Source organism: Ammodytes marinus (assembly GCF_949987685.1).
Source record: "Ammodytes marinus genome assembly, chromosome: 2".
Taxonomy (NCBI): domain Eukaryota; kingdom Metazoa; phylum Chordata; class Actinopteri; order Uranoscopiformes; family Ammodytidae; genus Ammodytes; species Ammodytes marinus.
The window spans coordinates 4,187,118-4,210,912 of NC_137231.1; the positions used below are offsets into that span (position 1 = coordinate 4,187,118).

The window sequence follows — 23,795 nt, forward strand, 5'->3', positions numbered from 1 at the left end:
AGCTGAGTATTGTCTTAAAGCTGGGGTATATGATTTCTGATTGGTCAAAGTTAATATGAGCTGACACTTTGACCAATCAGAGCGAGGCTCCGATTCTCTGTTCTTGTTGGGACTGTCCATTCACTTTGGCACAACTTTGTTGGTGTAGAGCGTGTCAGGGAGGGACCATAGGGGAGGGACCAAAGAGAACAAGTGGAGCGGTTGAGGTATTTGGATTCGAATCTTTATCCCAATTTAGCCTGGCTCCGCCCGTCTACCTACTTCCGCTCAAATTAAATTTTCCCTTCAGTAGTCAGTCTGGAGCTGCGGTGAATTTCTCAGCTTTAGCTCAGGAAAATGTATCATCGGGACCAGGCTAAACGTAAAGAAACGTACGTAAACGTAAATAAATCTCCATGGTAACTTATGTCCCTCTGCTTTTATGCAACCGGATCATGGATAACGCAAGCCAGGATAAACAAAATATCCTGGGTTAATCCCTTATCTTAGTTTTATGCAACAGGCCTCAGGAGGAGGGACATCTATTTTCAAAAATTGCACAATTTGTTTATCTCTGCATGTTAGAATAAATCCTTTGACATTGTTGGGGGGTATGGAAATAAATAACACTTTAAAATCAGCAAAAAATTTGGAAAAAAATTATTCTTTAATTCAAAGTTGTTGAAGGAATAATAACAAGAGAAAATTATCTATTTCGAGCTTATATTTTCAAAGCTTTAGTTTTATTTAAGGAAACTGAATAGGCAAGATTATGTGATCACATAATACAGGGGTGAGTATCAGAATTAATTTAACATGTTACAGACTCAAATATATATGAAATGTGCAGAATTATAATTGGTTTATAATTGTCGCAGTGATGAGTCGTGGTGGTACTGGTCATCGGGTCCCGCAGATGGTTGGCTCATGTTATTGGTCCAATAACATGAACGAGAGCTGTCAATGCGGAAAGAAAAAAGTATCCTATCTCACATGCCTCTCATGTGATTGCCTGCAGCTAGCATCATTCCATTCTGTGCTGAGAAAGTTTACTTCTCCCAAGGCTGCAATTTTCTCACGTCTATCATGTTAAAGCGGCAGTTGATAGTTTTTTCACTGTAATATTTGGCAAAACTGTCATAATAGCCATTCAGCTATATGTAGGTGAAGTGGTCTGAAAATATTTTTTTATCACTTTGCTCCCCCTGCCTCTGTGTGCTGCCCCCCAAAATTGCCACCGCTCATGTTAATTTTGACCAATCAGAGCGAGGTCAGATTCTCCGTTCTTATTGGCTGTGGGACCTTGGCAACGGCGTTGATGCGTCAGTTGCGTGAGCGTTCACGACCCTAGCAGTCTGACACTAGCCTACTGTTTGGTACTAGGCTACTACGGCGGACAGCGAGTAGCAATGTCTTCACAAACGAACCCTCAATTTACCATTCCCCGGATACCAACAACTAACACCGCTAAGACAGCAAAAAAACGAGGAAAGACGAATGTTGAAAAGTTAACTGCTAAAAGGGAGACGGAGAGAGCTCGAAAAAAAGTACACCGGCCATGTCTTCTTGCCCTATCACGTCAAGACCTCTCCGACCGCGACCTCGTCCCCTTCCTCTGCCCCTAGGCTGCCTGCCGCTAGCAGCAGGACGTCCGCTGGCCCTATATCCCTCGTCCTGTGCTCAGTGTACTCATAGCGATTTTGTCGCTATATTTTTCAAAACAGCGACAAGCAACAAATCTAGCTTTTTTTTCTGGTGTTATTGGTGACTTTTTTCGCCAAAGCAAGTATCACCTCTTCTCAACGAGCAGCGGGAGCACTGACAGGCAGCCCGCTCCTCGCGCAGCAGCCCCCCCCCTCCCCTCCCAGCTGCGGTCAGAGCAGGAGATACACACACACACCTCTCCGCTCTGTTACAATTAGTTTGCTATCTTGCCTGGCTGTTACAGCTACTTTTGTTAGGCCTACCAGCACACTTACAATGATTTTAAGCTAACATACATGGTATGTCTGTGATTAAAATGTATGCTCAATATGTACGTATGTAGTTATCATTACTAATGTTTAATCACCTCGGAATCGGACATGGTGTTTGTCTCCTGTCAATGTAACTGAATTCACATGAACGTGCATAGCTGTCGTTCAGAGGGAGGAGCTACAGCAGGTAGAGCGTTGGGGAAACAGCCGTTGGGATCCCAACGGCTGAAACTCTCAACTGCAGCTTTAAGCTGTGACCGTCAGAAATTGAAGTAACTGATTATTGGCTTACAAGTTAATTATAATGGTTATTTCTTATTATATAAAAGCAAAAGGTTAATCTTACAAGGTTAATATAACAAAGTTAATATTACAAAATGGATTTTCCGTAACAGGGCTTAAAAAAAGCGCCACCATGTGGAGGATTGCTTCGAAAAGTAATAACACAATATTTTGCGTGTGGGGTGCATGTTTTGGCACTTTCAATCATAGATAATATAATAATAATCATAGAGGTCATTTCGATTTGAGCGAATGGTTGGACTTCTGTCTCTATACTCTATACTGCCCCCTCGATTTCCGGTGGTATTGCTCCGGTTTGTCCGGAGAGCTCCGGATTCGTAAGCTCTCTGGCGACGGACCCACTGACGGACGAAATGACCTCTGGGACCGGATGAAAGGGTCCCTATCCGTATTTACCGTAGGATGTGAATGGGCCTTTACAAGTATTGTTTGCTGTTACGACTGCAGCGCTGCAGGGCTGTGACTGTGAAGCAAAGGGCTTTGTGAGCGGCCTTCCTGTAAGGCGTGCTTCAAAATAAAAGTCAACTCACGTTTGTCCAGTGAAATGCTATTAATGTGAAGCCACTGAAATGCTTTTAATGTGAAGCCGTAGCCTTAATGCTCTTTTTGTCTGAACAGTAATTTAACTGCTGCGCGCTGATCTATAGATAGTGTTTTTTAATGTTGAAAGCAAGCCGTGTCCCTGGCATTACAGGTGGTGACACAAGTTTATTTTGCTAGAAAAACCGGCAGAGCACAAATCTTTCCCCAGCAAAAGTGGCAGGTGGTCGCAATAACTTACTAATCGCTTAGATGGTGCCGCAGAGACACCGTGCATGTTGTCTTCTAACTTTATAACTCACGTGTGGGTATTTAGCATAGATAGTATATAAAAGGTATTTTGACAGCAAATGTTATAGACTACGCATGTGTGAAGTGGAGCCGTCAGCGTTACCAGAGAAACCATTTTCGCCAGTTTACAAGATACCAAAACAGTTGTGTTTTCCAAAGATTCCTCCCTGGGAGGTGGTTTCAAAAGTTTGTGGTTTCAAGCCTGCGTTTGCTGTTGTCATGTAAATTATACCAACGTGCATCCGCGAAAGTAGCTTTGCGGATGCACCGTTTCGTTTTTCAGTGGGGAGCAGAATCGCCCGGCAAAGAGAACGCTCATGGAGGGGTTATGTCGGATGAAGAAGAGGAAGGGGTGGTCTGCCCGGAAGTAGACAAGTCGGGGATTGTAGCTCGTAGTCTCTATAAAAATAGTAGTGGCAGCAGCAGCCTCAGTTCCCTCCTCGTTCACCTCCAAAAAAGCCTTGTGGACGACTTTTGACATCACCAGACCTTTGTCTAAAGACATACCTGTCACAGAAGAGAAAACTGCAATGACATTTGCAACTTTTATGCTATTGGACAACTGGTCGTCAGTTAAACAGCGCTGTGACACCTTATAACAGCTTTTTTTTTTGCATTTTTCATGCTTTATTGACAGGTTGAAGAGACAGATGTGAAATGGGGCAGAGAAGGGAGTGACATGCAGAGAACGACCGCGGGCTGGAATCGAACCCGGGTCTGCTGCTGGGCCCGGCCCGGGGGGGGGACGCCCTACCTACTGAGCTAAGGGCGCCCCCACCTTATAACAGCTTTAATGTACTGTACACTGTATACTGTATCTGATGTGGTGCAGCAATATGTCTCACCAGAGAAGTCACACTGGTCAAAAGCATCCACCATGCCCATGCTTTTCAGGACATCGTTCAGGACATAGGTCTCCTCCATCTTGAATCGAGGCAGGCTCACTTGAACCTGTTCTTCTTTCATCATGTCTGGACCAGTCCACTCCACAAACTTCTCATAGGTCAGCTGCTTCTCCAGCTGGGGTGGACACAGTGTCAACAATTACAAGTGTGTGTGTGTGTGTGTGTGTGTGTGTGTGTGTGTGTGTGTGTGTGTGTGTGTGTATCATAGATAGTATATAAAATATACTGTGTGTATGTGTGCGTGCATGACCGTATCCACCATTGATGTCACCGCGGCCCGGACTTCGGCATTTTTCAAAAGGTGAATAAAAATAGAAGTTAAATAACTATTTAGATCCACACATTGTTGTTTTAAGAGCGATCTGTCAATCAAATCCATTCTGTCTGCTCCTTGGGATAATTTCCATATTAGAAAGGGTTTGGGTTACTGGGGCAGCTCTCAGCTGCGTAGTGCATGTGTAAATCCACATGGCAGCGTCACGCTAATGTTTGGTCTTCAATAGAAATCTGATAGATTGGAAATTAACATGAAGAGATTTTTAAAGAAGAGCAAAGTAAGTCATCATCACTGCTGTTAGTGGTCAGTTAAATCCAGCCATCAATGAACCAGGCACTCTCCATTTTGACAACTTCATGCCTGGTTGGCACAACAAAGTCACTTGAGATAACTGAGCTCTGATAAGAGACAAGGCTGGTTTATCAATATCATCAACAGAGAATACTCAACTGTCCACTACATAATTATTATCACCCCTCTTGACATCTACTTAGTAGAAATAACACTGAGTGTTGATGACTAATACAGTTTAAATAGATTCTTCATAATTCTTCATGATAGTAGAAATTATTGGAAGATGATTGTAGTTTATTGGATAATGCATTTTGACTGCAGTTGTCCTCTCCACTAAACTCATTGATTTAATAACAACAGAAATTCATTTGACAGATATTGCAATTACATGTAAGCATAAAGATCCTCAAGTTTAAATAAAGAATGAATAGTTCATTAAAGATTGCTCTGAATTAGTCATCAAATCAATTTCTGTACTTTTAGATGTCAGTCAAAGCTCTGCTTTGGGAACAAAGATACGGGACAGGAGACAGAGAGAAAGAAAGAGTGAAGGTGATGGAGGTGAGACAGGTAGCCTACAGCCCACTGTGCCACTTGCCTGTCCTCCTGGATTCTCCCCTTTGCCCACCTGGAGCCCCATGCCTGCCAGCCCACGCCTGATCTCTGTTCAGAAAAATCTAAACACCAGTTCGTCTCTGCGCTTGCGTCCAACCACCCCCGCTGTAACATATGTATCTCCAAACGTCTTAAAAATTTCATATCTGGATCAGGGAAATTCATTTTTTTTCAAGAACCCTGCATACGGCCATGTGTGTGCGTGTGTGTATGCGTGAGCCCTACCTTCTCCAGACCTGTTGTTCCACCCTCCCTGTCATTGGGCAGAAAGATGAGCATGCTGAGCTCCTTCCCTTTGTAAGGCATCTCAAGGATCTGTCCAACAGAGGGTTTCAGATATTTAAGGAAATATATACACTGGTCTGACAACTTGTTTTAAGGGTCACTTCCAAATGCAAGTGACATACCATTAGCTACCTACGTTTATTATCAATAGGTTATGTTAAAAATATCTGTTCAGGTGTATTAATTTTTTTTTAAATATTTATAAGGTATAATTTAGTTTTGTTCTAACACACTTAATCATTGTGAGGCTTAGAGATAGAAAACTATGGATAATCAAGTCATTGGTTAGATCTATGCTTTAATGTGTATATTGAGTATTGTTTATAAATACACATTTTAAACAAATTTGACGAGAGATTTTCTACCAACTTATAATGATTTTGTGTTATTATGAGCTAACGTCAGTTGTTTAGAGTGTTAGATTTGTTATTAACTGACTGATCAATTGCTAGATTACCTGACAGTTGGCTTCAGGAATGGCGACAACAGGAAAGTAACTTTTCTGTTTCATCATCTTCACTGGCTTGGTGTCATTCTGAAGAGAACACACAAAGGAAACACATTTTCAATGATAAAATGCACATGCTTGAATCTGCTATCTGGCTATTTTGGATATTAACATTGATGCGTTGATTGTGTAAACCGATGAGACCCAGCTACAGTATGTGTATCCTAACCTGATATACCAGACATTTTAAGTGAAGCATCATCATTGAGTTCAGTTTTACCTTGTTGACTCTAAACTGAGCATCATGCGTGCGGACCTCCAGGAAAGGTGTATTCCAGGTGCCTTTGAAGTAGATGGCATTGACCAGCACCAGCTTGGTATTACTGTGCACCGCGCCCGCGATCACCATATCCAGGATTTTACCTGGTGACAACATTTAAACCAAATGGAACCAAAATGAAGCAATAACGCAGAGACCACGGCAACGTTTCAAACCAAAGATCAAGACAATCTGAAGCAAACATTTGTCGTTTAACTTTTTTTTTTGTGTTTCACCCGATGGAATTCATCCCAATCTTTAAGGTTTGGAGTGGGTCAAGCCACAAACCAATGGTGTGTATGTTAGTGTGTGTAATGCACCTTGTGTCTGCTCCTCCACCCAGCTGTTGATCTTGACCCTGGCTGCCTCTGAACTGGTTCTGAAGTCCACAGCGTCCAACTCTGCCTTGTAGTGTTTCCTGGTTTGTTTTAGGAAATCCTGGAAGCATAAACAACACGTAACCTTAACCAAATATTCTCATCGACTCATTCAGCCCATTGAATTAGAACATATTACAGCCATGATAGTTTTCCTCTCATTCACTCAAGCCTGCGGTAATGTTAACACAACCACACATTCACACAAAGATACACACTTGGGCACACACACACACACACACACACACACACACACACACACCTCAACAAACTGGAAGGACTGCTCGCCATACAGCCTGTTGGCAATGCTGAGGGCAAACGAAGCATTGGGCTTGTTGAGCTCGCTCAGCAGTTGGGCAAAGCTGACATGGACGTCCAGACAATCCTGAGTTTTCAGGCACTGTGGACAAAGTGTGACAGAGATGCATTTAGGTTTGAATATAAATTGATTTGGAAAAAGTAAATATGAAGTTTCTGTGTTAACTTTTAGCAAGTCTGTGTCACTGTTAATTTTTCTGGTAGATGTTTTTCATATAGAAAACAATCGTTAAACTGTTTCCTTTAGCCTGTATACCTGTGTGGCAAGAAGAGAGGAGTTAAAAAAATAAATACAGATGAGTCGCCTTTAATAACGTGCGCTCACAGTCAGTTGAGTTTAGTGAATAACTGTAGAACAGGTGGTGCAGTGAAGCTCATAGAAGATTTTTCGACCCAAATCTTGGCTGCACTTTGTGTATTTGTACCAACACAAACAGGTCAAATACTGTACATATGCAAAACAGTGGACTGCAGATCTTGCATGTACTGTACCTCTGCCATCTGTGTGGCTGTGTTGCCCCTGGCCCCCAGCATCGCCATAGCCAGTGCTGAAGAGATGCTAAAAGGGGAGTAGAAGAGATTTGCAGTCTTGTCCTCATCACCCAGCTGTTTGAGCAAAGCCAGGGAGAAGGTGGTGTTGGCCTTGGAGAGAGGAGTTGATGACGCCATTGTGTCTGTTCCAAAGAACTGAGGGCAGAGCATGAGTCCTCAATCATACAGTCTATGATCGTTACACAAAACACCTGTATATTTTAATCACCCTATCTGAGAAGGTTCACAATAAAAAAACACTGATATTCAGGACCTTTAAAGGGGCTAACAAAATGACATTGTAAATCAGTGCTAACCATCGTAGCCATGCATTGTATGAAATGTACTTGTTAATAATATCCATCTGTTATCACCCAATCTTAAACATGCAGTGATGGATGTTCCAGGCATACCCTACAATACTATTCTGATATAAACACATGCATCAGACATACATACATTATTATTAGAACTATAGCTGACATTTGTTTTGATCACGACAACAACAATATCTCTAGTATGCCTCTACTAGGCCTACTTAAACATTAATAAAAAGAAACACACACATACTTAGCCTACTGATGAACACTCTGCTGATTGTCCTAAGTGATCCAGATGTCTGTTTGAGACTCCTGGTTTTATTCACTTGCTGACACGCCCCAAAAAGCTTTGGCAATGATATTACTTCCCTGTCTTTATTGTGCAATCCAACTGAATAGGATAGGTTCATCAGTAAATGACAGTAGCTACATTCACAGATTCAAATCTATTCCTTTTGGTTGCATAATAGACACAAAGGGAATGCAATAACTTTATTTATAGAACTTTTCATACACAGCAGTGCCAACAAAAAGTGCTTCAAAAACTAAAAAAATAAAAAGCTACAATACTCCACCCTAACCCCTGGGGGTAACATGACGAGATTCTGCTGTTATCGTGCACTGTACACTTGCAGACAGTGCAGATATTGATTTTCCCAAAGGCTTTAGGTCTACAGTGTTCAAAGATACATCAAACAAAGGAAGGAATTGTATTGGTTGACGGAAGTAATAATAATAAGAAGAAGAAGTATGGCGAATAACAATACGTTACGGGCCCTCAATACTTGAAGGCCTGTACTTATTAAGTATGGTCATGGGACTTCAAAACGCGGTCCCATGCCGTCTCGGGCTTGGCCCCCTAATAATAATATATTCAATTTATATAGCGCTTTTCTCGCTTTTCATTCACAAACAGTCATACCAGTGGTGGTAAACTACGATAGTAGCCACAGCTGCCCTTGGGCAAACTGACGGAAGTGTGGCTGCCATTCAGCGCCTACGGCCCCTCCGACCACCACCTCAAACATACAGCAGTCATACACAGTCACACGAGGCAAGGTGGGTCTAGCCCAAGGACACACCCCAAGATAGATTCACCTAGGTCAAAAGTGGATACCTGTGCATGGAATTATAAAGTGTAAAAACATATACAGTGCTGCTTGAAACTATGTGAACCTCTTGAGCCTTTTGGAGTTTTATATAGTTTAATCAGTATTAATTAATTTGTATCAATACCAGTATTTTTTATATCAAATAACAGGTGTGTGTTTATGAATGCCGCATACTTTTTTTCGGAAATCAATTGTGTAGTCAAAAGACTAAAATAAAACCAAGGTAACACTTTAGTTTGATAGTCCACTGTTGACACTCAACAAGCCATCAGTATGCAGTTGTATGTCAACAGTGAATGAGTTGATATTCAACAGAGCTTGTTCAACAAATAAGAAACATGCATTTAACTAACTGTAAGTTAACTATAAGTTGCACAATTAGTAGATGTTTAGTTGATATTCAACTGTGAGTTAGTTGACACTCAACAGAACTGTCAACAAACATGTACCATGCATTCAACTAAGTGTTAGTTAACTATAGGATAATTTTAGTAGAGTAAAGCATTAGTAGAGAGGTCTTAGGACTGTCAAATTAAAGTGAAAACAGTTGAGAACAGTAGACACTCTACGAACTAGTAACAGTACAAAATAGAGACAAGTTTTGCTCAACTGACGAGTAACACTGGATGACCCCAAAGTAAAGTTAAAAAATATATAGGCAGCATATCTGAACAGGAAAGAACATTTATTTGAAGTAAATTGAACTTTTTTCAGTAGTTACACAACAAGTAGGTACACAGCAAGTACCATCAATACCTCTAAAAAAGACAATACAACTAATACATTTATTTATTTAGGTGTCATTTCGGCAATTTCTTAACCACATATCGTCCAAAAATTTATATTCAAAAAGCTCAGTAAAGTGTACCATAACACCCAGTACCACTAGTTATGATACTGAGCAAACATATGTACAGTATAACATCAGTACTCATAAAACGCTATATGGTAAGAAAAAAATATATAATTTCGTTGTGGACCAGAATATCAGAAGCTCCAGGTCGCTTGGGAGAAAATGGATTACTGAAATGGTGAAACAAGACACACTGATTCAGCAGTTAGGTTGGACAAAATATATATTTTCTACTCTCTCTTCCTTGAAGTGTATATCATTGTTGTTTCTCAGTGCAACGTTAAAAAAAACAAAAAACATAACAGTGCCATTTTTAATTATGGGCTGAAGATAAAACAACATAATTATCACTCTCTTGTGACTAAAAACTAGTTTAACCTGGTCCTGCCACTGTTATTTCAATGAGCACATTGGAATCATTTTTCGCTCTCTTTAGATCCGGTACTTGGGTTTGCTGGCCACTCTCCAGGCCTGCTGTAGCCTACTCCTCTCCAATCGAACCAGTTAGGCTGAAGAATCCAGGAATATTGTCCTATCACCCAGTTGATCAACATAGAAAGAAATGACCTGAGAATTACCACAAAATAGTTCAAATGCATTTTGGTTTCCCTTATCCAAATCATTATAGCATTGTGGTTCCACATTAGATAACATAATGCTTTGTATTGCTTAAATTAAATATATTTGGTACCCTAATCAAATCAAATTCTCACTGAACCTTATACAAATTAACATAATTTTTTAATTAAAAAAACATATAATCTCTATGACCATTCTACACAACACCACATGCATAGGATGGTTTATATTGTTAATGTTAGTATTGTTTAGCATCTATTTTTGGTTTTTGGTCTGTCTGTGTTTTATAATGGTGTCTTGTAAGCCCTTGTGGGCTGGGCATGCTAATGCATGACACAATAATAAAATATTCAAATGAATCAAATCAAAATCATGCATAGACTCAGTTTTAGCTCACTTTAGCCTGACATAGCAACATGCACTATGCATATGGAATACGCAAACATGTATTCACATACAGTTTAGTGTCTATAATAAAACACAATTTATTTAGACAGATACGTGTGAAGCTAGACAGCTCTAGGCTCATGCTAACGGTCTTTCTACCATTCCTGCCAGGACATCCATTTTGTGTTCATCGAAACAGGCCCAGGTTTCACACTTAGTGAGTATAAATACATTTAGAAACTATATTATTAACTATATGTATTATATGTACTGTGTTAGAGTGTCATTTTGTGTCATTTTGGTTGGTGGTGTGCCCCAGGATTTTGTAAATGTAAAAAATGTGCCGCGACTCAAAAAAGGTTGAAAATCACTGGTCTACAGTAGCTCAGAAGAGACTGACATCTCCATTCCACTTAACGACACCACTGAGAAGTGTTCAGATGGCCAGAAAGATGATGATGGTGACTTTGTCATTATGAGCTTTGCAGGTAAACCCACCTAGATCTGCGAGGCCTTGTTTAAGAAAATGTACCTTAAATCTTTGTAAGCTACAACCTTAACCAACACTTCCAACCTGGTTAAGATCAAGAGAACAACCAAGTTCTCCATGTGCCCTTTTGTGACATTTTCTTTTGACTTGACTGATGAAAAAGTGGCAGGTATTCTTTTCACACGAGGAGCATCACCTCCAGAATGTCATCCAACATGTTTCATCTCTGAGGTGTGGCACTTTAACAGAATCCTGCGGCTGCAACATGTTTTTGTTTTTGTTGTTGTTCAAAGCTCACCCCTCCTAGGTGTGGATCAGGGCTGGGTCGCCTGAGGATTGAGACAAATCGTCCATAGCAACAACAGCAGAAGTCTGGGTTTGGAAATAAGGGCACTAGAAGTCTTGTCACTACCACTACTACTCTAGTTTCATAAAGTCCACACACACACACACACACACACACACACACACTGAGGTTATTATGCAGTCAATTGTTTTGTTAGCTACTTAGTTATTGAAGCTGATGGTGGAGTTTATGCACATCCAGCAAGTCCTCAAAAATCAAGGGGACTGTCTATGTGGGTAGAAACAACATGGATGTGACAACAGAGAATGTTTATGTGTGAGTGTAAAAATATATGTATGTGAAAGGAGAATGTATTTATGTGATAGTACCGACATGAGTAATGTCCCTCATAACCAGGTGTGCACCATGGACATAGTGTGCAGGCTTGGCTAACTCTTGGTGTGCCTCTGCTAGGTGGCTCATTAAGCACTGAGACGGAGCAGACGTTCCCGGGCCTCCTCAACAACCAGGTGACCCACAGGTAAAGGCAGAGCAGAGGGAGAGGAGTGGACTCCTTGACCACCCATCAACCACTACAAATCTCCATCTGTGGTGGACTCAGCATCTTCTTTTGACCCCCTAGCCCACAGCAGAAAGAATATTTGATAACCCCCCCCCCCCCCCCTATCCAAACACAGGCAGCTACAGTCTTAACCAACACTTCCAACCTCCCTGGTTAAGATCAAGAGAGCAACGGAGTTCTCCCTGTGCCCTTCAGTGACATTTTCTTTTGACTTGACTGATGAAAATGTGCCAGCTATTCTCCTTTCACGAGGAGCAGCACCTCCAGAATGTTATTCAAAATGTTTCTCCTCTGAGGTGTGTCACTTTATCAGCAACATTTTTGTTTTTGTTGTTGTTCAAAGCTCTCCCCCCCCCTGCCCCCTAGGTTTGGATCAGAGCTGGGGCGCCTAAGGATTGAGGCGAATCGTCCATAGCAACAGCAGCAGAAGTCTGGGTTTGGAAATAAAGGCACTAGTAGTCTAGTTTCATTAAGTCCACACACACACACACACACACACACACACACACACACACACACACACACACACACACACATACTGAGATTATTATGCAGTAAATTGTTTTGTTAGCTACTTAGTTATTTAAGCTGATGGTGGAGTTTATGCACATCCAGCAAATCCTGAAAAATCAAGCAGACTGTCCATGTGGGTAGAAACAACATGGATGTGAAAACAGAGAATGTTGATGTGTGAGTGTGAAAATATATGTAGGGGAGAACGGGGTAATCTGAGCCACTTTTTACATTTGCTCCCCTCTAAGGGAGCTACAATGATTTATCACTCAAATTTACACATTTCCTATTAATTCAGGGTGTTTCCTAGAAATGGGCATTAGCAGAATTTTTTCAAGACAAAGGGCAGTGAAAATATGAATGTTTTAAAAAAAGTTGTCATGTGGCTCACTTTACCCCAGCTGTGGGGTAAACTGATCCACTTACTTTTTCCACTCTGAAACTACCATAACAACACATATTGTAACAGTAAGAATCCTGAAAGCTAGCCACACATTCCAGAACTAATGTCGGACTAGTAAAATAATGATGGGGTTTGGTAAATTAAGCAAAGGAAATTTTCTAAACACTTGAAAGTAACTCTGAACAAAATCAAATACAACATATTATAATTCAAAAGGTTTTAATAAGATTCAAATGAAAGATAGAACCAGTTAGATTAGAACACAGTCTGGGGGTCAGAACATAGGACCCTTAGAGCCAGCTAGTGTCTGGGGGTCAAAGCATAGGAAAATCAGAACCAGCGAGAACAGCCTGGGACTCAGAACACAGGAGAAGACCCAACTGTATTATAACATCAGCCTGTCATACTCTACAACTAGGCCTACTCTACATTCCAGCCTTGAAGGTTACAGGGAAAGATGAGAAGGTGCTCTTTCCGTGTGGTTGCCCCAGGTTGTCTTCCTGGTGTATTTCCTTGGCATGATGGCTTTTCTACAATGTGTATGACATTAAAATAAAACACATGTTATGTAATATTACATTAAAATATGTGTAAGACTAAACTTAACTTGTGCCTTTTGGTGGGGGAAAGTGAGACAGTGGCTCACTTTCCCCCACAGCATTTGGCTCACTTTCCCCCACCACCACAATTTGAGAAAAAACTACCTCTCTTAGCATTTCAGGCTAATCTTCAGTTATCAGCATCACATGGTTTCATATGTTGGTAGTTCATCAACACGTATGATATAAGTTTTTCTACGTGAATACATTTGCTTTGAAACAACAGTTGATTAAATTGACAGCAAGAAAATTTACTTTTATATGCAAAATACCTATTTTGGTGAAAAAACATGCTTACCACAGCACCATGAAGTCCTCTCTTTCAGGGCCATGGGGAAATGAGAGGGGCTTGAAAACATATATCTCACATGACCACAAATGTTTTCCGTTGCCTAGATACAGGGGTGGCTCACATTACCCGATGCCTCAGATTCCCCCGTTCTCCCCTATGTGAAAGGAGAATGTATCTATGTGATAGTACCGACATGAGTAATGCCCCTCGATTATAACCAGGTGTGCACCGAGGACATAGTGTGTAGGCTTGGCTAACTCTTGGTGTGCCTCTGCTAGGTGGCTCATTAAGCACTGAGACGAAGCAGACGTTCCCGGACCTCCTCAACAACCAGTTGACCCACAGGTAAAGGCAGAGCTGAGGTAAAGGAGTGGACTGACCCCCACCATCTGACCGCCCATCAACCACTACACATCTCCATCCGTGGTGGACTCACCATCTTATTTTGACCCACAGCAGAAATAATATTTGATACCCCCCCTCCTATTTTATATTTTTGGTGTAGGAGGCTGGGCCTTTTTTGTCAGTATGCGCCTCAATTTCAACAAAAAAAATTGTAAAATGAACCTCAAGAGAATCATATAAATAAATATTTGGTTGTTGTGCTACCTGATTATTACTGAGGGGTATGAGAACACATTTCTTAACTAAATTAGTTTTATTTATTTTGTTCATATTAATATTATTGACCTTTTTAACTTCTATGGTGTTACTGGTCAATTACGACCCATAAATATTCATTTCAGAAAACAGCAAAAAAAAATGTATTTCAGCATTATACAAACACACAATGAAAACCAGAACAAGTCACAACACAAAGTATAGATTTGTAAGGTAAAATAAACAACAACCAATCAACAAATCAAACCAATTGAAATCAATTACTAGTTCCAAAACTAGTAAAAAAACAGAGTAAAAGTCTCTGTGTGCATATGTTTGGTTGTGTGTTCAGATGTGTGGCAAAGAGCAACACTTTTAGTGTTCTTTGCAGAGATATTTCTTGCAGGTAAAGCACAATACTTTTATCTGTCTGTCCTTAGTGCTTTGGCAGACCTAACACCTCTTATTTTTATAATCAGGTGGCCATTTTCACCAAAAACATGATCCAGAACTTGGCTCACTGTATATCTCCTCATTTTTGAATACTGCAAATAGGAGATGTGCACTCTGCAAGTCACCAACTCTATACTGAATTGACCTCACATGTCTGGATATGCCCGTCTGTTTGTTTCGCTTTTATGCAGGTATAAGGGCAAAAAAAGTCAAAATGAGAACCCCCCCAGAGCTCACATGATTGGGAGAGGAGCTGACTGTCATTGTGTTGGCTAACAGTGCACTTAAGATTTCAGTTTTGGCTCTAGTTATTGTTTTTTACATCTTATTCTATAACCGGGTCGAAAACGACCCTAACACCACCAGTGTTATAATTTCCACCAGAGCATTTTATAATTAAGTGAATTTTTATTTATTTTTTTATTTTTTTTAAATAGAGGTTCCTGACATAGTCAAGAAATCTTGATGCAATAAACAAAATGTAAGTGGTTCTTTTATGCATTTGAAATCCAAAACGGGTCGCTGGCGACCCTAACACGAGAGGAAGGTTAAAAAGTTAGGAGTCCTAAAATTAGGAGTGAAACGCCCCTTATTTTTGAGAGTTACTTCTAAATCAGCACGTTAGGACCTACTCTTAGCCTTAAAATGTTTTGGGAATACGGCCCCAGTTCTCCTTGGCAAAGCCTGTAATAAATATTGCTTCATAATTCATCCAAGTCTCCTGAAATATTCTTCCACCTGAGTTGACCTCCAACCTTAAAATAACTTCCTTCACAAATTGGCGTCACTAACAGGATCTCAAGATAAAATTGACCAGAGGCCGTATTCACAAAACATTTTATCTTAGCGCTAAGAGTACTCCTAAGGAGCACTAAAAGTTCTTAGGAAGGAGTAATTTCTTAAACCCTATTCACAAAGCTGATAAGACCAACTTTTACTAAGGAATGGGAGGGACTTCTAAGCTATGACTAGAGGGCGGGGTTGACCCTGTTGCTATGGATGACGTCATGTTCATACCTTCTATGCCCACAGTGATTGGCTGAGAGGGAATGAGTCCCTAAGAGTGAATTTATGATAGAAACACTGTGGGAGATATCCATATCGTGTCGCTGTATTAAAGTAAAGAGTTTTTATATACAATTAATGACAAGTGACACTGATTTAACATGAAACCAAGATACTGCAGGGTTTCCCACACATTTGTTCACAATTAACCTACAATTATGCCACATAGGCGTATTCATTTAAAATTTTACAATGATTTGAATCGAAAAATATCCTCATTGAACAGCTGCCCGCCATGCACTCTCACTGTATTTCTCTCAACGGCGGATTATGCAGTAGGGTTGCTGAACGGGACCCGGGATTTCGGGAATCCCGTGAAATTGGTCAGCACGGGAGTACCGGGAAGTGACCACGGGATCCCGCCTCCCGTTTTTTTATTATTTTTATTATTTTGGGTGGTATATTTTTATATATATAATATAATAGTGGCCTAATTTCCTCTTCTCGCGGCACTGAATCATTCAGCAGAATCTTTCAGCTAAATGCATGGCTTCAGTCCAGCTGTAGATCACATGATATGTTTTTTATCGACAATTTTGATTTGTTCTGGAACCAGGCAGATCTATTTAAAAGGGATGGGATTCACCCAACCCACCATGGAAGCCACATTCTGGCATGCAATATCCAGCATGTAGTGCAATCCTCCACACGTGCGTGACTGTTTACTCGGGCTCGGCACACACCCACTCCACAGATCGCCCACACCTCTCTTCCTCTGCACTCATTTCAGGTTACCATTCGAGTCTCCAGCACCCCCTACTGTCCACCTCCGGCATCACCATGTACACTATTGGTTACTTCACCTCCCCATATTGTTGCTGTTTGTGTGACTAACCCCACAAAACGTTCGAGAAACACTTGTCACTTTAATACAGCAAATTTCTCAAACCTGGTATCCATTCCCCTTCAGCCACAGTCTGCTGTAGTACATAGGGCTGACAATGGTTCGCATTCAAACACACTAAGTTTGGCCTTGTTAAACATCAGGGGCCGTATTCACAAAACATTTTAAGGCTAAGAGTAGGTCCTAACGTGCTGATTTAGGAGTAACTCTCAAAAATAAGGGGCGTTTCACTCCTAATTTTAGGACTCCTAACTTTTTAAGATAAGTGTAATTCACAAAGCATTTTAGCGCTAAAACTAGCTCCTAAATCTATGAAAAGCTAGGAGTCCTCGAGAGGACTCCTAAGTCACTAAGAGTAAATCACAGACACTCATTTGATGGCATTTTGGAGACATTTAATGCTAGTGAGCTTTACAAAAGGTACCTTAATAGCTGTAAGGGTTTAATGATCTTAGTAAAGCTATGTTTAGAAAGTATAGACACATTTATATTTATTATATTTATATAAAAAATTATGTATTAAGTTCCTTTTCCTGCAGTTGCTTTGGGTTTACGATGCACTGAAAGTTACTGTTGGTGTCACGTTTGGGTTTAATTTGTTACTAGAGTAGGCCCATATGTGGCGCTTCCATCTCCTCCATTCCACAGGTCTGCTACTGTATAGTTGCGTGTCTCGCCTTTTTCCTTCCGCATGCACTTTACGATTTCGCCAGTTGCTGTTTCTAAATTGCGAATTTCCTGGTTTGTCGCTGTCTGACTATTGCGGCATAGTCCGCCGTTGAGGGAAATACAGTGAGTGCATGGCGTGCAGCTGTTCAATGAGGATATTTTTTCCGATTCAAATCATTGTAACATTTTAAATGAATAGACCTATGTGGCGCTATTGTAGGTTAATTGTGAACGAATGTGTGGGAAACCCTGCAGTATCTTGGTTTCATGTTAAATCAGTGTCACTTGTCATTAATTGTATATAAAAACTCTTCACTTTAATACAGCGACACGATATGGATATCTCCCACAGTGTTTCTATCATAAACTCACTCTTAGCTCTCATTCCCTCTCAGCCAATCACTGTGGGCATAGAAGGTATGAACATGACATCATCCATAGCAACAGGGTCAACACCGCCCTCTAGACTTAGCTCAGGAGTCCCTCCCATTCCTTAGTAAAAGTTGGTCTTATCAGCTTTGTGAATAGGTTTTAAGAAATTACTCCTTACTAAGAACTTTTAGTGCTCCTTAGGAGTACTCTTAGCGCTAAGATAAAATGTTTTGTGAATACGGCCCCAGATCTTTGTCAGGTAAAACATTTTTAATTAATGATTTTATTATCAAGCACAATCTTGATTTTATGTTTTTAACTGAAACTTGGTTGGACCAAGACAACAGCTCAGCTGTTCTTATCGAGTCAACCCCCCCAAACTTCACTTTCATGAGTGAGGCCAGAGTTCATAGGAAAGGTGGTGGAGTTGCTATTTTATTTAATGAATCTCTACAATGCAAAAAGATGTCTTATGGAAATTTTGTTTCATTTGAATATGTGGCTCTCAAGTTAAATTCAGCCTCTCGAGCCATATTTATTAATATCTACAGGCCACCAAAATACTGTGCAAGCTTTTTTGATGACTTTGCTGAACTGCTGTCTGTAATCTGCATTGAGTTTGACTGTGTATTAATCGTTGGTGATTTTAACATACATGTTGACAAGACTGAGGACAGAAGTACTAAAGAACTGTGCTATGTCCTGGAAAACTTTGGACTTTCCCAGCATGTGAACCGGCCTACACATAACAAAGGTCACACCCTGGACTTAATCATTTCCAAAGGCCTGGACATTGCAAAGGTTTCTGTGACTGATGTGGGTCTCTCCGACCATTCATGTTTGTTTTTTGAAAGTACAGTCGCTATACACAAAGGCGACCAAACAAAAGTAATCAAGCGGTGTATTACTGAAAACACCAGTGAGGAATTTGTTCAAGCATTTTCTCAGACTTCACTCCTTCCCTGTATCTCAGTTTATGTGTTTGTGGATAACTTCAACTCAAAAATTACAAATATTATTGATGCCATTGCACCCACCAAGGTGAAGGCCGTCTCTGGTAAAAAAAGATCCCCATGGAGAAATGCCCCGCAGGTCAGACTAGAAAAAAGAGAGTGCCGTAAAGCAGAACGTAGGTGGCGAAAATCAAATCTCAATGTTCATTATGACATCTTCAAAGGAAAACTTCGCACTTTTAACTAGGAACTGAGAAATGCAAGGCAGTCTTTTTTCTCTGACATCATCACCAAAAACAGCAACAATGCACGTGCCCTGTTTGCTACTGTTGACAGGCTCACAAACCCTCCTGTGTCAGTAGTATCTGAACATCTCTCCACGAGGGCCTGCAATGAATTTGCCTCCTTCTTTACTGACAAAATTCATAAAATTAGACAAGCTGTCATCACATCAATACCGGTTTCAAGATATGTTTTATCCCTGTGCCCACTTAAAATCAATCCAAATGCCATGACAGAATTTTGTCTGATTAACCAGAAAAACCTTGAGGACATTACACAACACCTGAACTCCTCCTCCTGTTGCCTTGACATTCTACCCACAGGTTTCTTTAAAACGGCATGTCCAAGAAATTGTCAACATGTCCCTTCGGACAGGTGTATTCCCACAGGCCCTGAAAATAGCAGTCATCAAGCCACTCCTAAAAAAGAACAACCTAGAAACATCAGTCATGAACAATTATAGGCCCATATCTAACCTGCCATTTTTAAGCAAGATCATTGAAAAAGCTGTTTATCAGCAGCTAAATAACTACATGGCAATGAACAACTGCTTTGATGTTTTCCAGTCAGGTTTTCGTCAACACCACAGCACTGAGATTGCTCTGGTTAAGGTCCTCAATGACATCCATCTAAACACAGACAGTGGCAAAAGCTCTGTATTAGTTTTATTGGATCTCAGTGCTGCGTTCGACACAGTTGACCACAGCATATTACTAGATCGACTAGCAAACTGGGTTGTAGTTTAAATCATACTTAAAGGACTATGTATCAATAGGCAATTTCACATCCGAGAGAACAAATATTACATGCGGGGTCCCCCAAGGTTCCATTCTTGGGCCTCTTCTGTTAAACATCTACATGCTCCCACTAGCTCAGATTATGAACAAGAACAAATTATGTTACCATAATTATGCAGACGACACACACATTTACATAACCATATCACCAGGAGACTACAGTCTGATTCAAGCACTGAGTAAGTGCATTGAACAAATCAATGACTGGATGTGCCAAAACTTTCTTAAATTAAACAACGACAAAACTGAAGTCATTGTCTTTGGTACCAGGGATGAACAATTAAAAGTCAGCGCACAACTTAAATCTGTTATGTTAGAAAGCACACACCAAGCTAGAAATCTTGGAGTAGTCATAGATTCAGACTTGAATTTCAAAAAACACATTAAATCAATTACTAAGTCAGCCTACTACCACCTTAACCTTCCTCTCGTGTTAGGGTCGCCAGCGACCCGTTTTGGATTTCAAATGCATAAAAGAACCACTTACATTTTGTTTATTGCTTCAAAATTTCTTGACTTTGTCAGGAACCTCTATTTCAACAAAATAAAAAAAATTAAAAATGTTTCACTTAATTATAAAATGCTCTGGTGGAAATTATAACACTGGTGGTGTTAGGGTCGTTTTCGACCCGGTTATAGAATAAGATGTAAAAAACAATAACTAGAGCCAAAACTTAAATCTTAAGTGCACTGTCAGCCAACACAATGACAGTCAGCTCCTCTCCCAATCATGTGAGCTTTGGGGGGGTTCTCATTTTGACTTTTTTTGCCCTTATACCTGCATAAAAGCGAAACAAACAGACAGGCATATCCAGACATGTGAGGTCAATTCAGTATAGAGTTGGTGACTTGCACAGTGCACATCTCCTATTTGCAGTATTCAAAAATGAGGAGATATACAGTGAGCCAAGTTCTGGATCATGTTTTTGGTGAAAATGGCCACCTGATTATAAAAATAAGAGGTGTTAGGTCTGCCGAAGCACTAAGGACAGACAGATAAAAGTATTGTGCTTTACCTGCAAGAAATATCTCTGCAAAGAACACTAAAAGTGTTGCTCTTTGCCACACATCTGTACACACAACCAAACATATGCACACAGAGACTTTTACTCTGTTTCTTTTTACTAGTTTTGGAACTAGTAATTGATTTCGATTGGTTTGATTTGTTGATTGGTTGTTGTTTATTTTACCTTACAAATCTATACTTTGTGTTGTGACTTGTTCTGGTTTTCATTGTGTGTTTGTATAATGCTGAAATACAAGTTTTTTTGCTGTTTTCTGAAATGAATATATATGGGTCGTAATTGACCGGTAACACCATAGATGATAAAAAGGTCAATAATATTAATATGAAAAAATAAATAAAACAAATTTAGTTAAGAAATGTGTTCTCATACCCCTCAGTAATAATCAGGTAGCACAACAACCAAATATTTATTTATATGATTCTCTTGAGGTTCATTTTACAATTTTTTTTGTTGAAATTGAGGCGCATACTGACAAAAAAAAGGCCCAGCCTCCAACACCAAAAATATAATAAACAATATTTTCATGGATAAGGAAGCCTAACAAGGTGACCAAGAGATGAGAAACAAAAAGGATGATAGATAATTGTTTTTAGTTTTTTTTACAGCTGATTTCAGACACGGGTCGAAACCGACCCGCTAACACCATGGATGGTAGCAGAAAGTTAACACAGGAGGAAGGTTAAAAATATATCAAGAATTAAAGGGCTAATGTCTCAGCAGGACTTAGAAAAACTTGTCCATGCATTTATTTTTAGTAGACTTGACTACAGTAATAGTGTCTTTGCAGGCCTTCCTAAAAAATCAATCAGACAGCTTCAGCTAATTCAAAACGCTGCTGCTCGAGTCCTCACTAGGACCAAAAAAGTGTATCACATTACCCCAGTTCTTAGGTCTTTACACTGGCTTCCTGTCACTCAAATAATTGATTTTAAAATATTGATGTTGGTCTATAAAGCCCTAAATGGTTTAGGGCCTAAATACATCGCTGACCTGCTGATCCCTTACGAACCAGTCAGAGCTCTCAGATCATCTGAAACTGGGCTACTTGACAGTCCCCAGAGTAAGGACTAGACAGGGAGAGGCAGCCTTCAGTTTTAATGCACCCAAGCTCTGGAATAAACTTCCAGGGGACTTGAGGTCCGCTTCAACACTCGGCTCTTTTAAATCAGGTCTGAAGACTTTACTGTTTCCGTTTCAACCTGTAATATTAAATTTTTATTTATTTTTATTATTTTTAAATGTTTTAATTAGTTTATGTTTTATTTATATTCATGTTTCTCATTCGCTTTTTTTAAATGTGTGCTCTATTCTTGATGTATTTTGTTTTTGCATCTGTAAAGCACCTTGAATGGCCTTGTGTCCAAAATGTGCTTTAGAAATAAACTTGCCTTGCCTATTGCACAACATGCCGGTGTTACGCCGAAAGCTGTGACCTGCCAGAATGTGTGATATTCTGGCAGGTCACAGCTTTCGGCACAACACCGGTATAGCTGAGTTCCTATGCTAGTTCACGTGAAGTTGTGATGAACATATTAAGGATCTTTGGACTTATTTCCTTCATCTGCCTTTCACGGAAGTTCGCCGACTTTTCCGGGGATTTAACGCAAGGTCGCGGTGGATGCTTTTTTTTTTGTGTGTATCCTCACGTTCACCTGCATTCATAATGATATAACTCACCCGCGAGCAACTTTCTCTTCAGTCCGGTAAGCTACTCTGTCGATCTTTTTCTCTATCTCTCCCTTTTCTCTTTCTCTCTCTTATTCTTTGCTGCTGCGTGACTCAATGTTGTGAAGCTGCACACGCTGCTCTGCATAGTGTAAACAACGGCCCACGTGAGACGTGACTGTTCAGTTTAAAGTTAGAAGTCATGTTTCAGTGATAAGATGTTGTGTCAATGTGTTATTGTTTGGTTTCCAATGTTGATGTGACCCATACAGTGTTAGATTGAGTGCTACGTTTATGACAAAGTTGCTCACCAGACTCCACAATGACGGAGCGCATTTACCATGCAAGCTCGCCTCAATACCGTGACACGGTATAACAAGAAAAAATGTACGGTTCGTGGCCTTTTCATATCGCGAACGACCGTTTTGAGGTATATTGTTACATCCCTAGTGTCAACTTCTAATATGTTTACTATCAAATGTCCCCCCACTCAAAAGGTACATATCTCATCTAATGATTGAACAGTCAACCCTCTGTTGATCATACAGTATGTTCATTGTAAAATAAAGATAATAATATGTTGACAATCAATATGAAGGCACCCTATCTGTAGTTGACTATTCGTTGATTGTCAAATGACTGTCAACAAAGTATCAGTCGATATTCAACTAAGCATTTGTGTTATGACTATCAAATTCAAATTAAAACAGTTGGGAACAGTTTAGGGTCTACACACTATCAACAGCGCAAAATAGAGAAAGGTTTTGTAGTTGACTATCTGTTGATTGTCAACTTATCTATACATGGCTGTCAACAAACTATCAGTCGATATTCAACTAAGTCCTTACACCTGTCTACAAATACTATCAAATTAAAGTGAAACTCAAACTCTCAACTTGCTGTGTGTTTATATACTCAAAGTATATAAACACACAGCAATCAGGGTGTGGACATGGGGAAACAGCAGCTAGCTTGGCAAATGGAAATGATCAAAGTGATGCAGCGTGAATGCCTTGGTGGGATTTAAGGGTTTTCCCTTGAGTAAACTTTTTCCCACATTGTTCACAACAGAATGTTTTCTCTCCAGTGTGAATAGGGCGGTGGGCACTTAAGTGACTTGACTGAGCAAGGTATTTCCACATTGGTCACTGTATGGTTTATTTACAGCGTTTAGTGTCTACAAACTATTAAC

At 40.1% G+C, this 23,795-nt stretch overlaps 1 protein-coding gene across 2 annotated transcripts; it reads right to left on the reverse strand.

Moving 5' to 3' along the window:
• Window positions 1–701: 701 nt before the first annotated feature.
• Window positions 702–8,141, reverse strand: LOC307259347 (leukocyte elastase inhibitor-like). Of its 2 annotated transcripts, none has more exons than XM_080039159.1 (9): window positions 8,029–8,141; window positions 7,420–7,601; window positions 6,872–7,009; window positions 6,553–6,670; window positions 6,194–6,336; window positions 5,923–6,000; window positions 5,406–5,495; window positions 3,935–4,109; window positions 702–3,596 (listed from the first exon to the last, which is right to left on the reverse strand). In XM_080039159.1, the coding sequence occupies exons 2-9, from the start codon at window positions 7,594–7,596 to the stop codon at window positions 3,316–3,318; spliced, it is 1,200 nt and encodes a 399-aa protein (XP_079895285.1). In that variant the 5' UTR covers window positions 7,597–7,601; window positions 8,029–8,141; the 3' UTR covers window positions 702–3,315. The 2 variants fall into 2 exon arrangements, with proteins under 2 accessions (XP_079895285.1, XP_079895284.1); XM_080039158.1 differs by having other exon boundaries at window positions 7,420–7,614.
• Between the last annotated feature and the right edge of the window lie 15,654 nt (window positions 8,142–23,795).

What these genes read in the sequence shown, in the direction of transcription:
- LOC307259347 (XM_080039159.1), bottom strand. Translation starts at nt 7,596, where the DNA reads ATGGCGTCATCAACTCCTCTCTCCAAGGCCAACACCACCTTCTCCCTG. An exon ending in TTCCTGAAGCCAACTGTCAG is followed by an intron (nt 5,496 to 5,922) that starts GTAATCTAGCAA and finishes TCTGTTGGACAG; the next exon opens with ATCCTTGAGATGCCTTACAA. An exon ending in TGACCAGTGTGACTTCTCTG is followed by an intron (nt 3,597 to 3,934) that starts GTGAGACATATT and finishes CTTCTGTGACAG; the next exon opens with GTATGTCTTTAGACAAAGGT.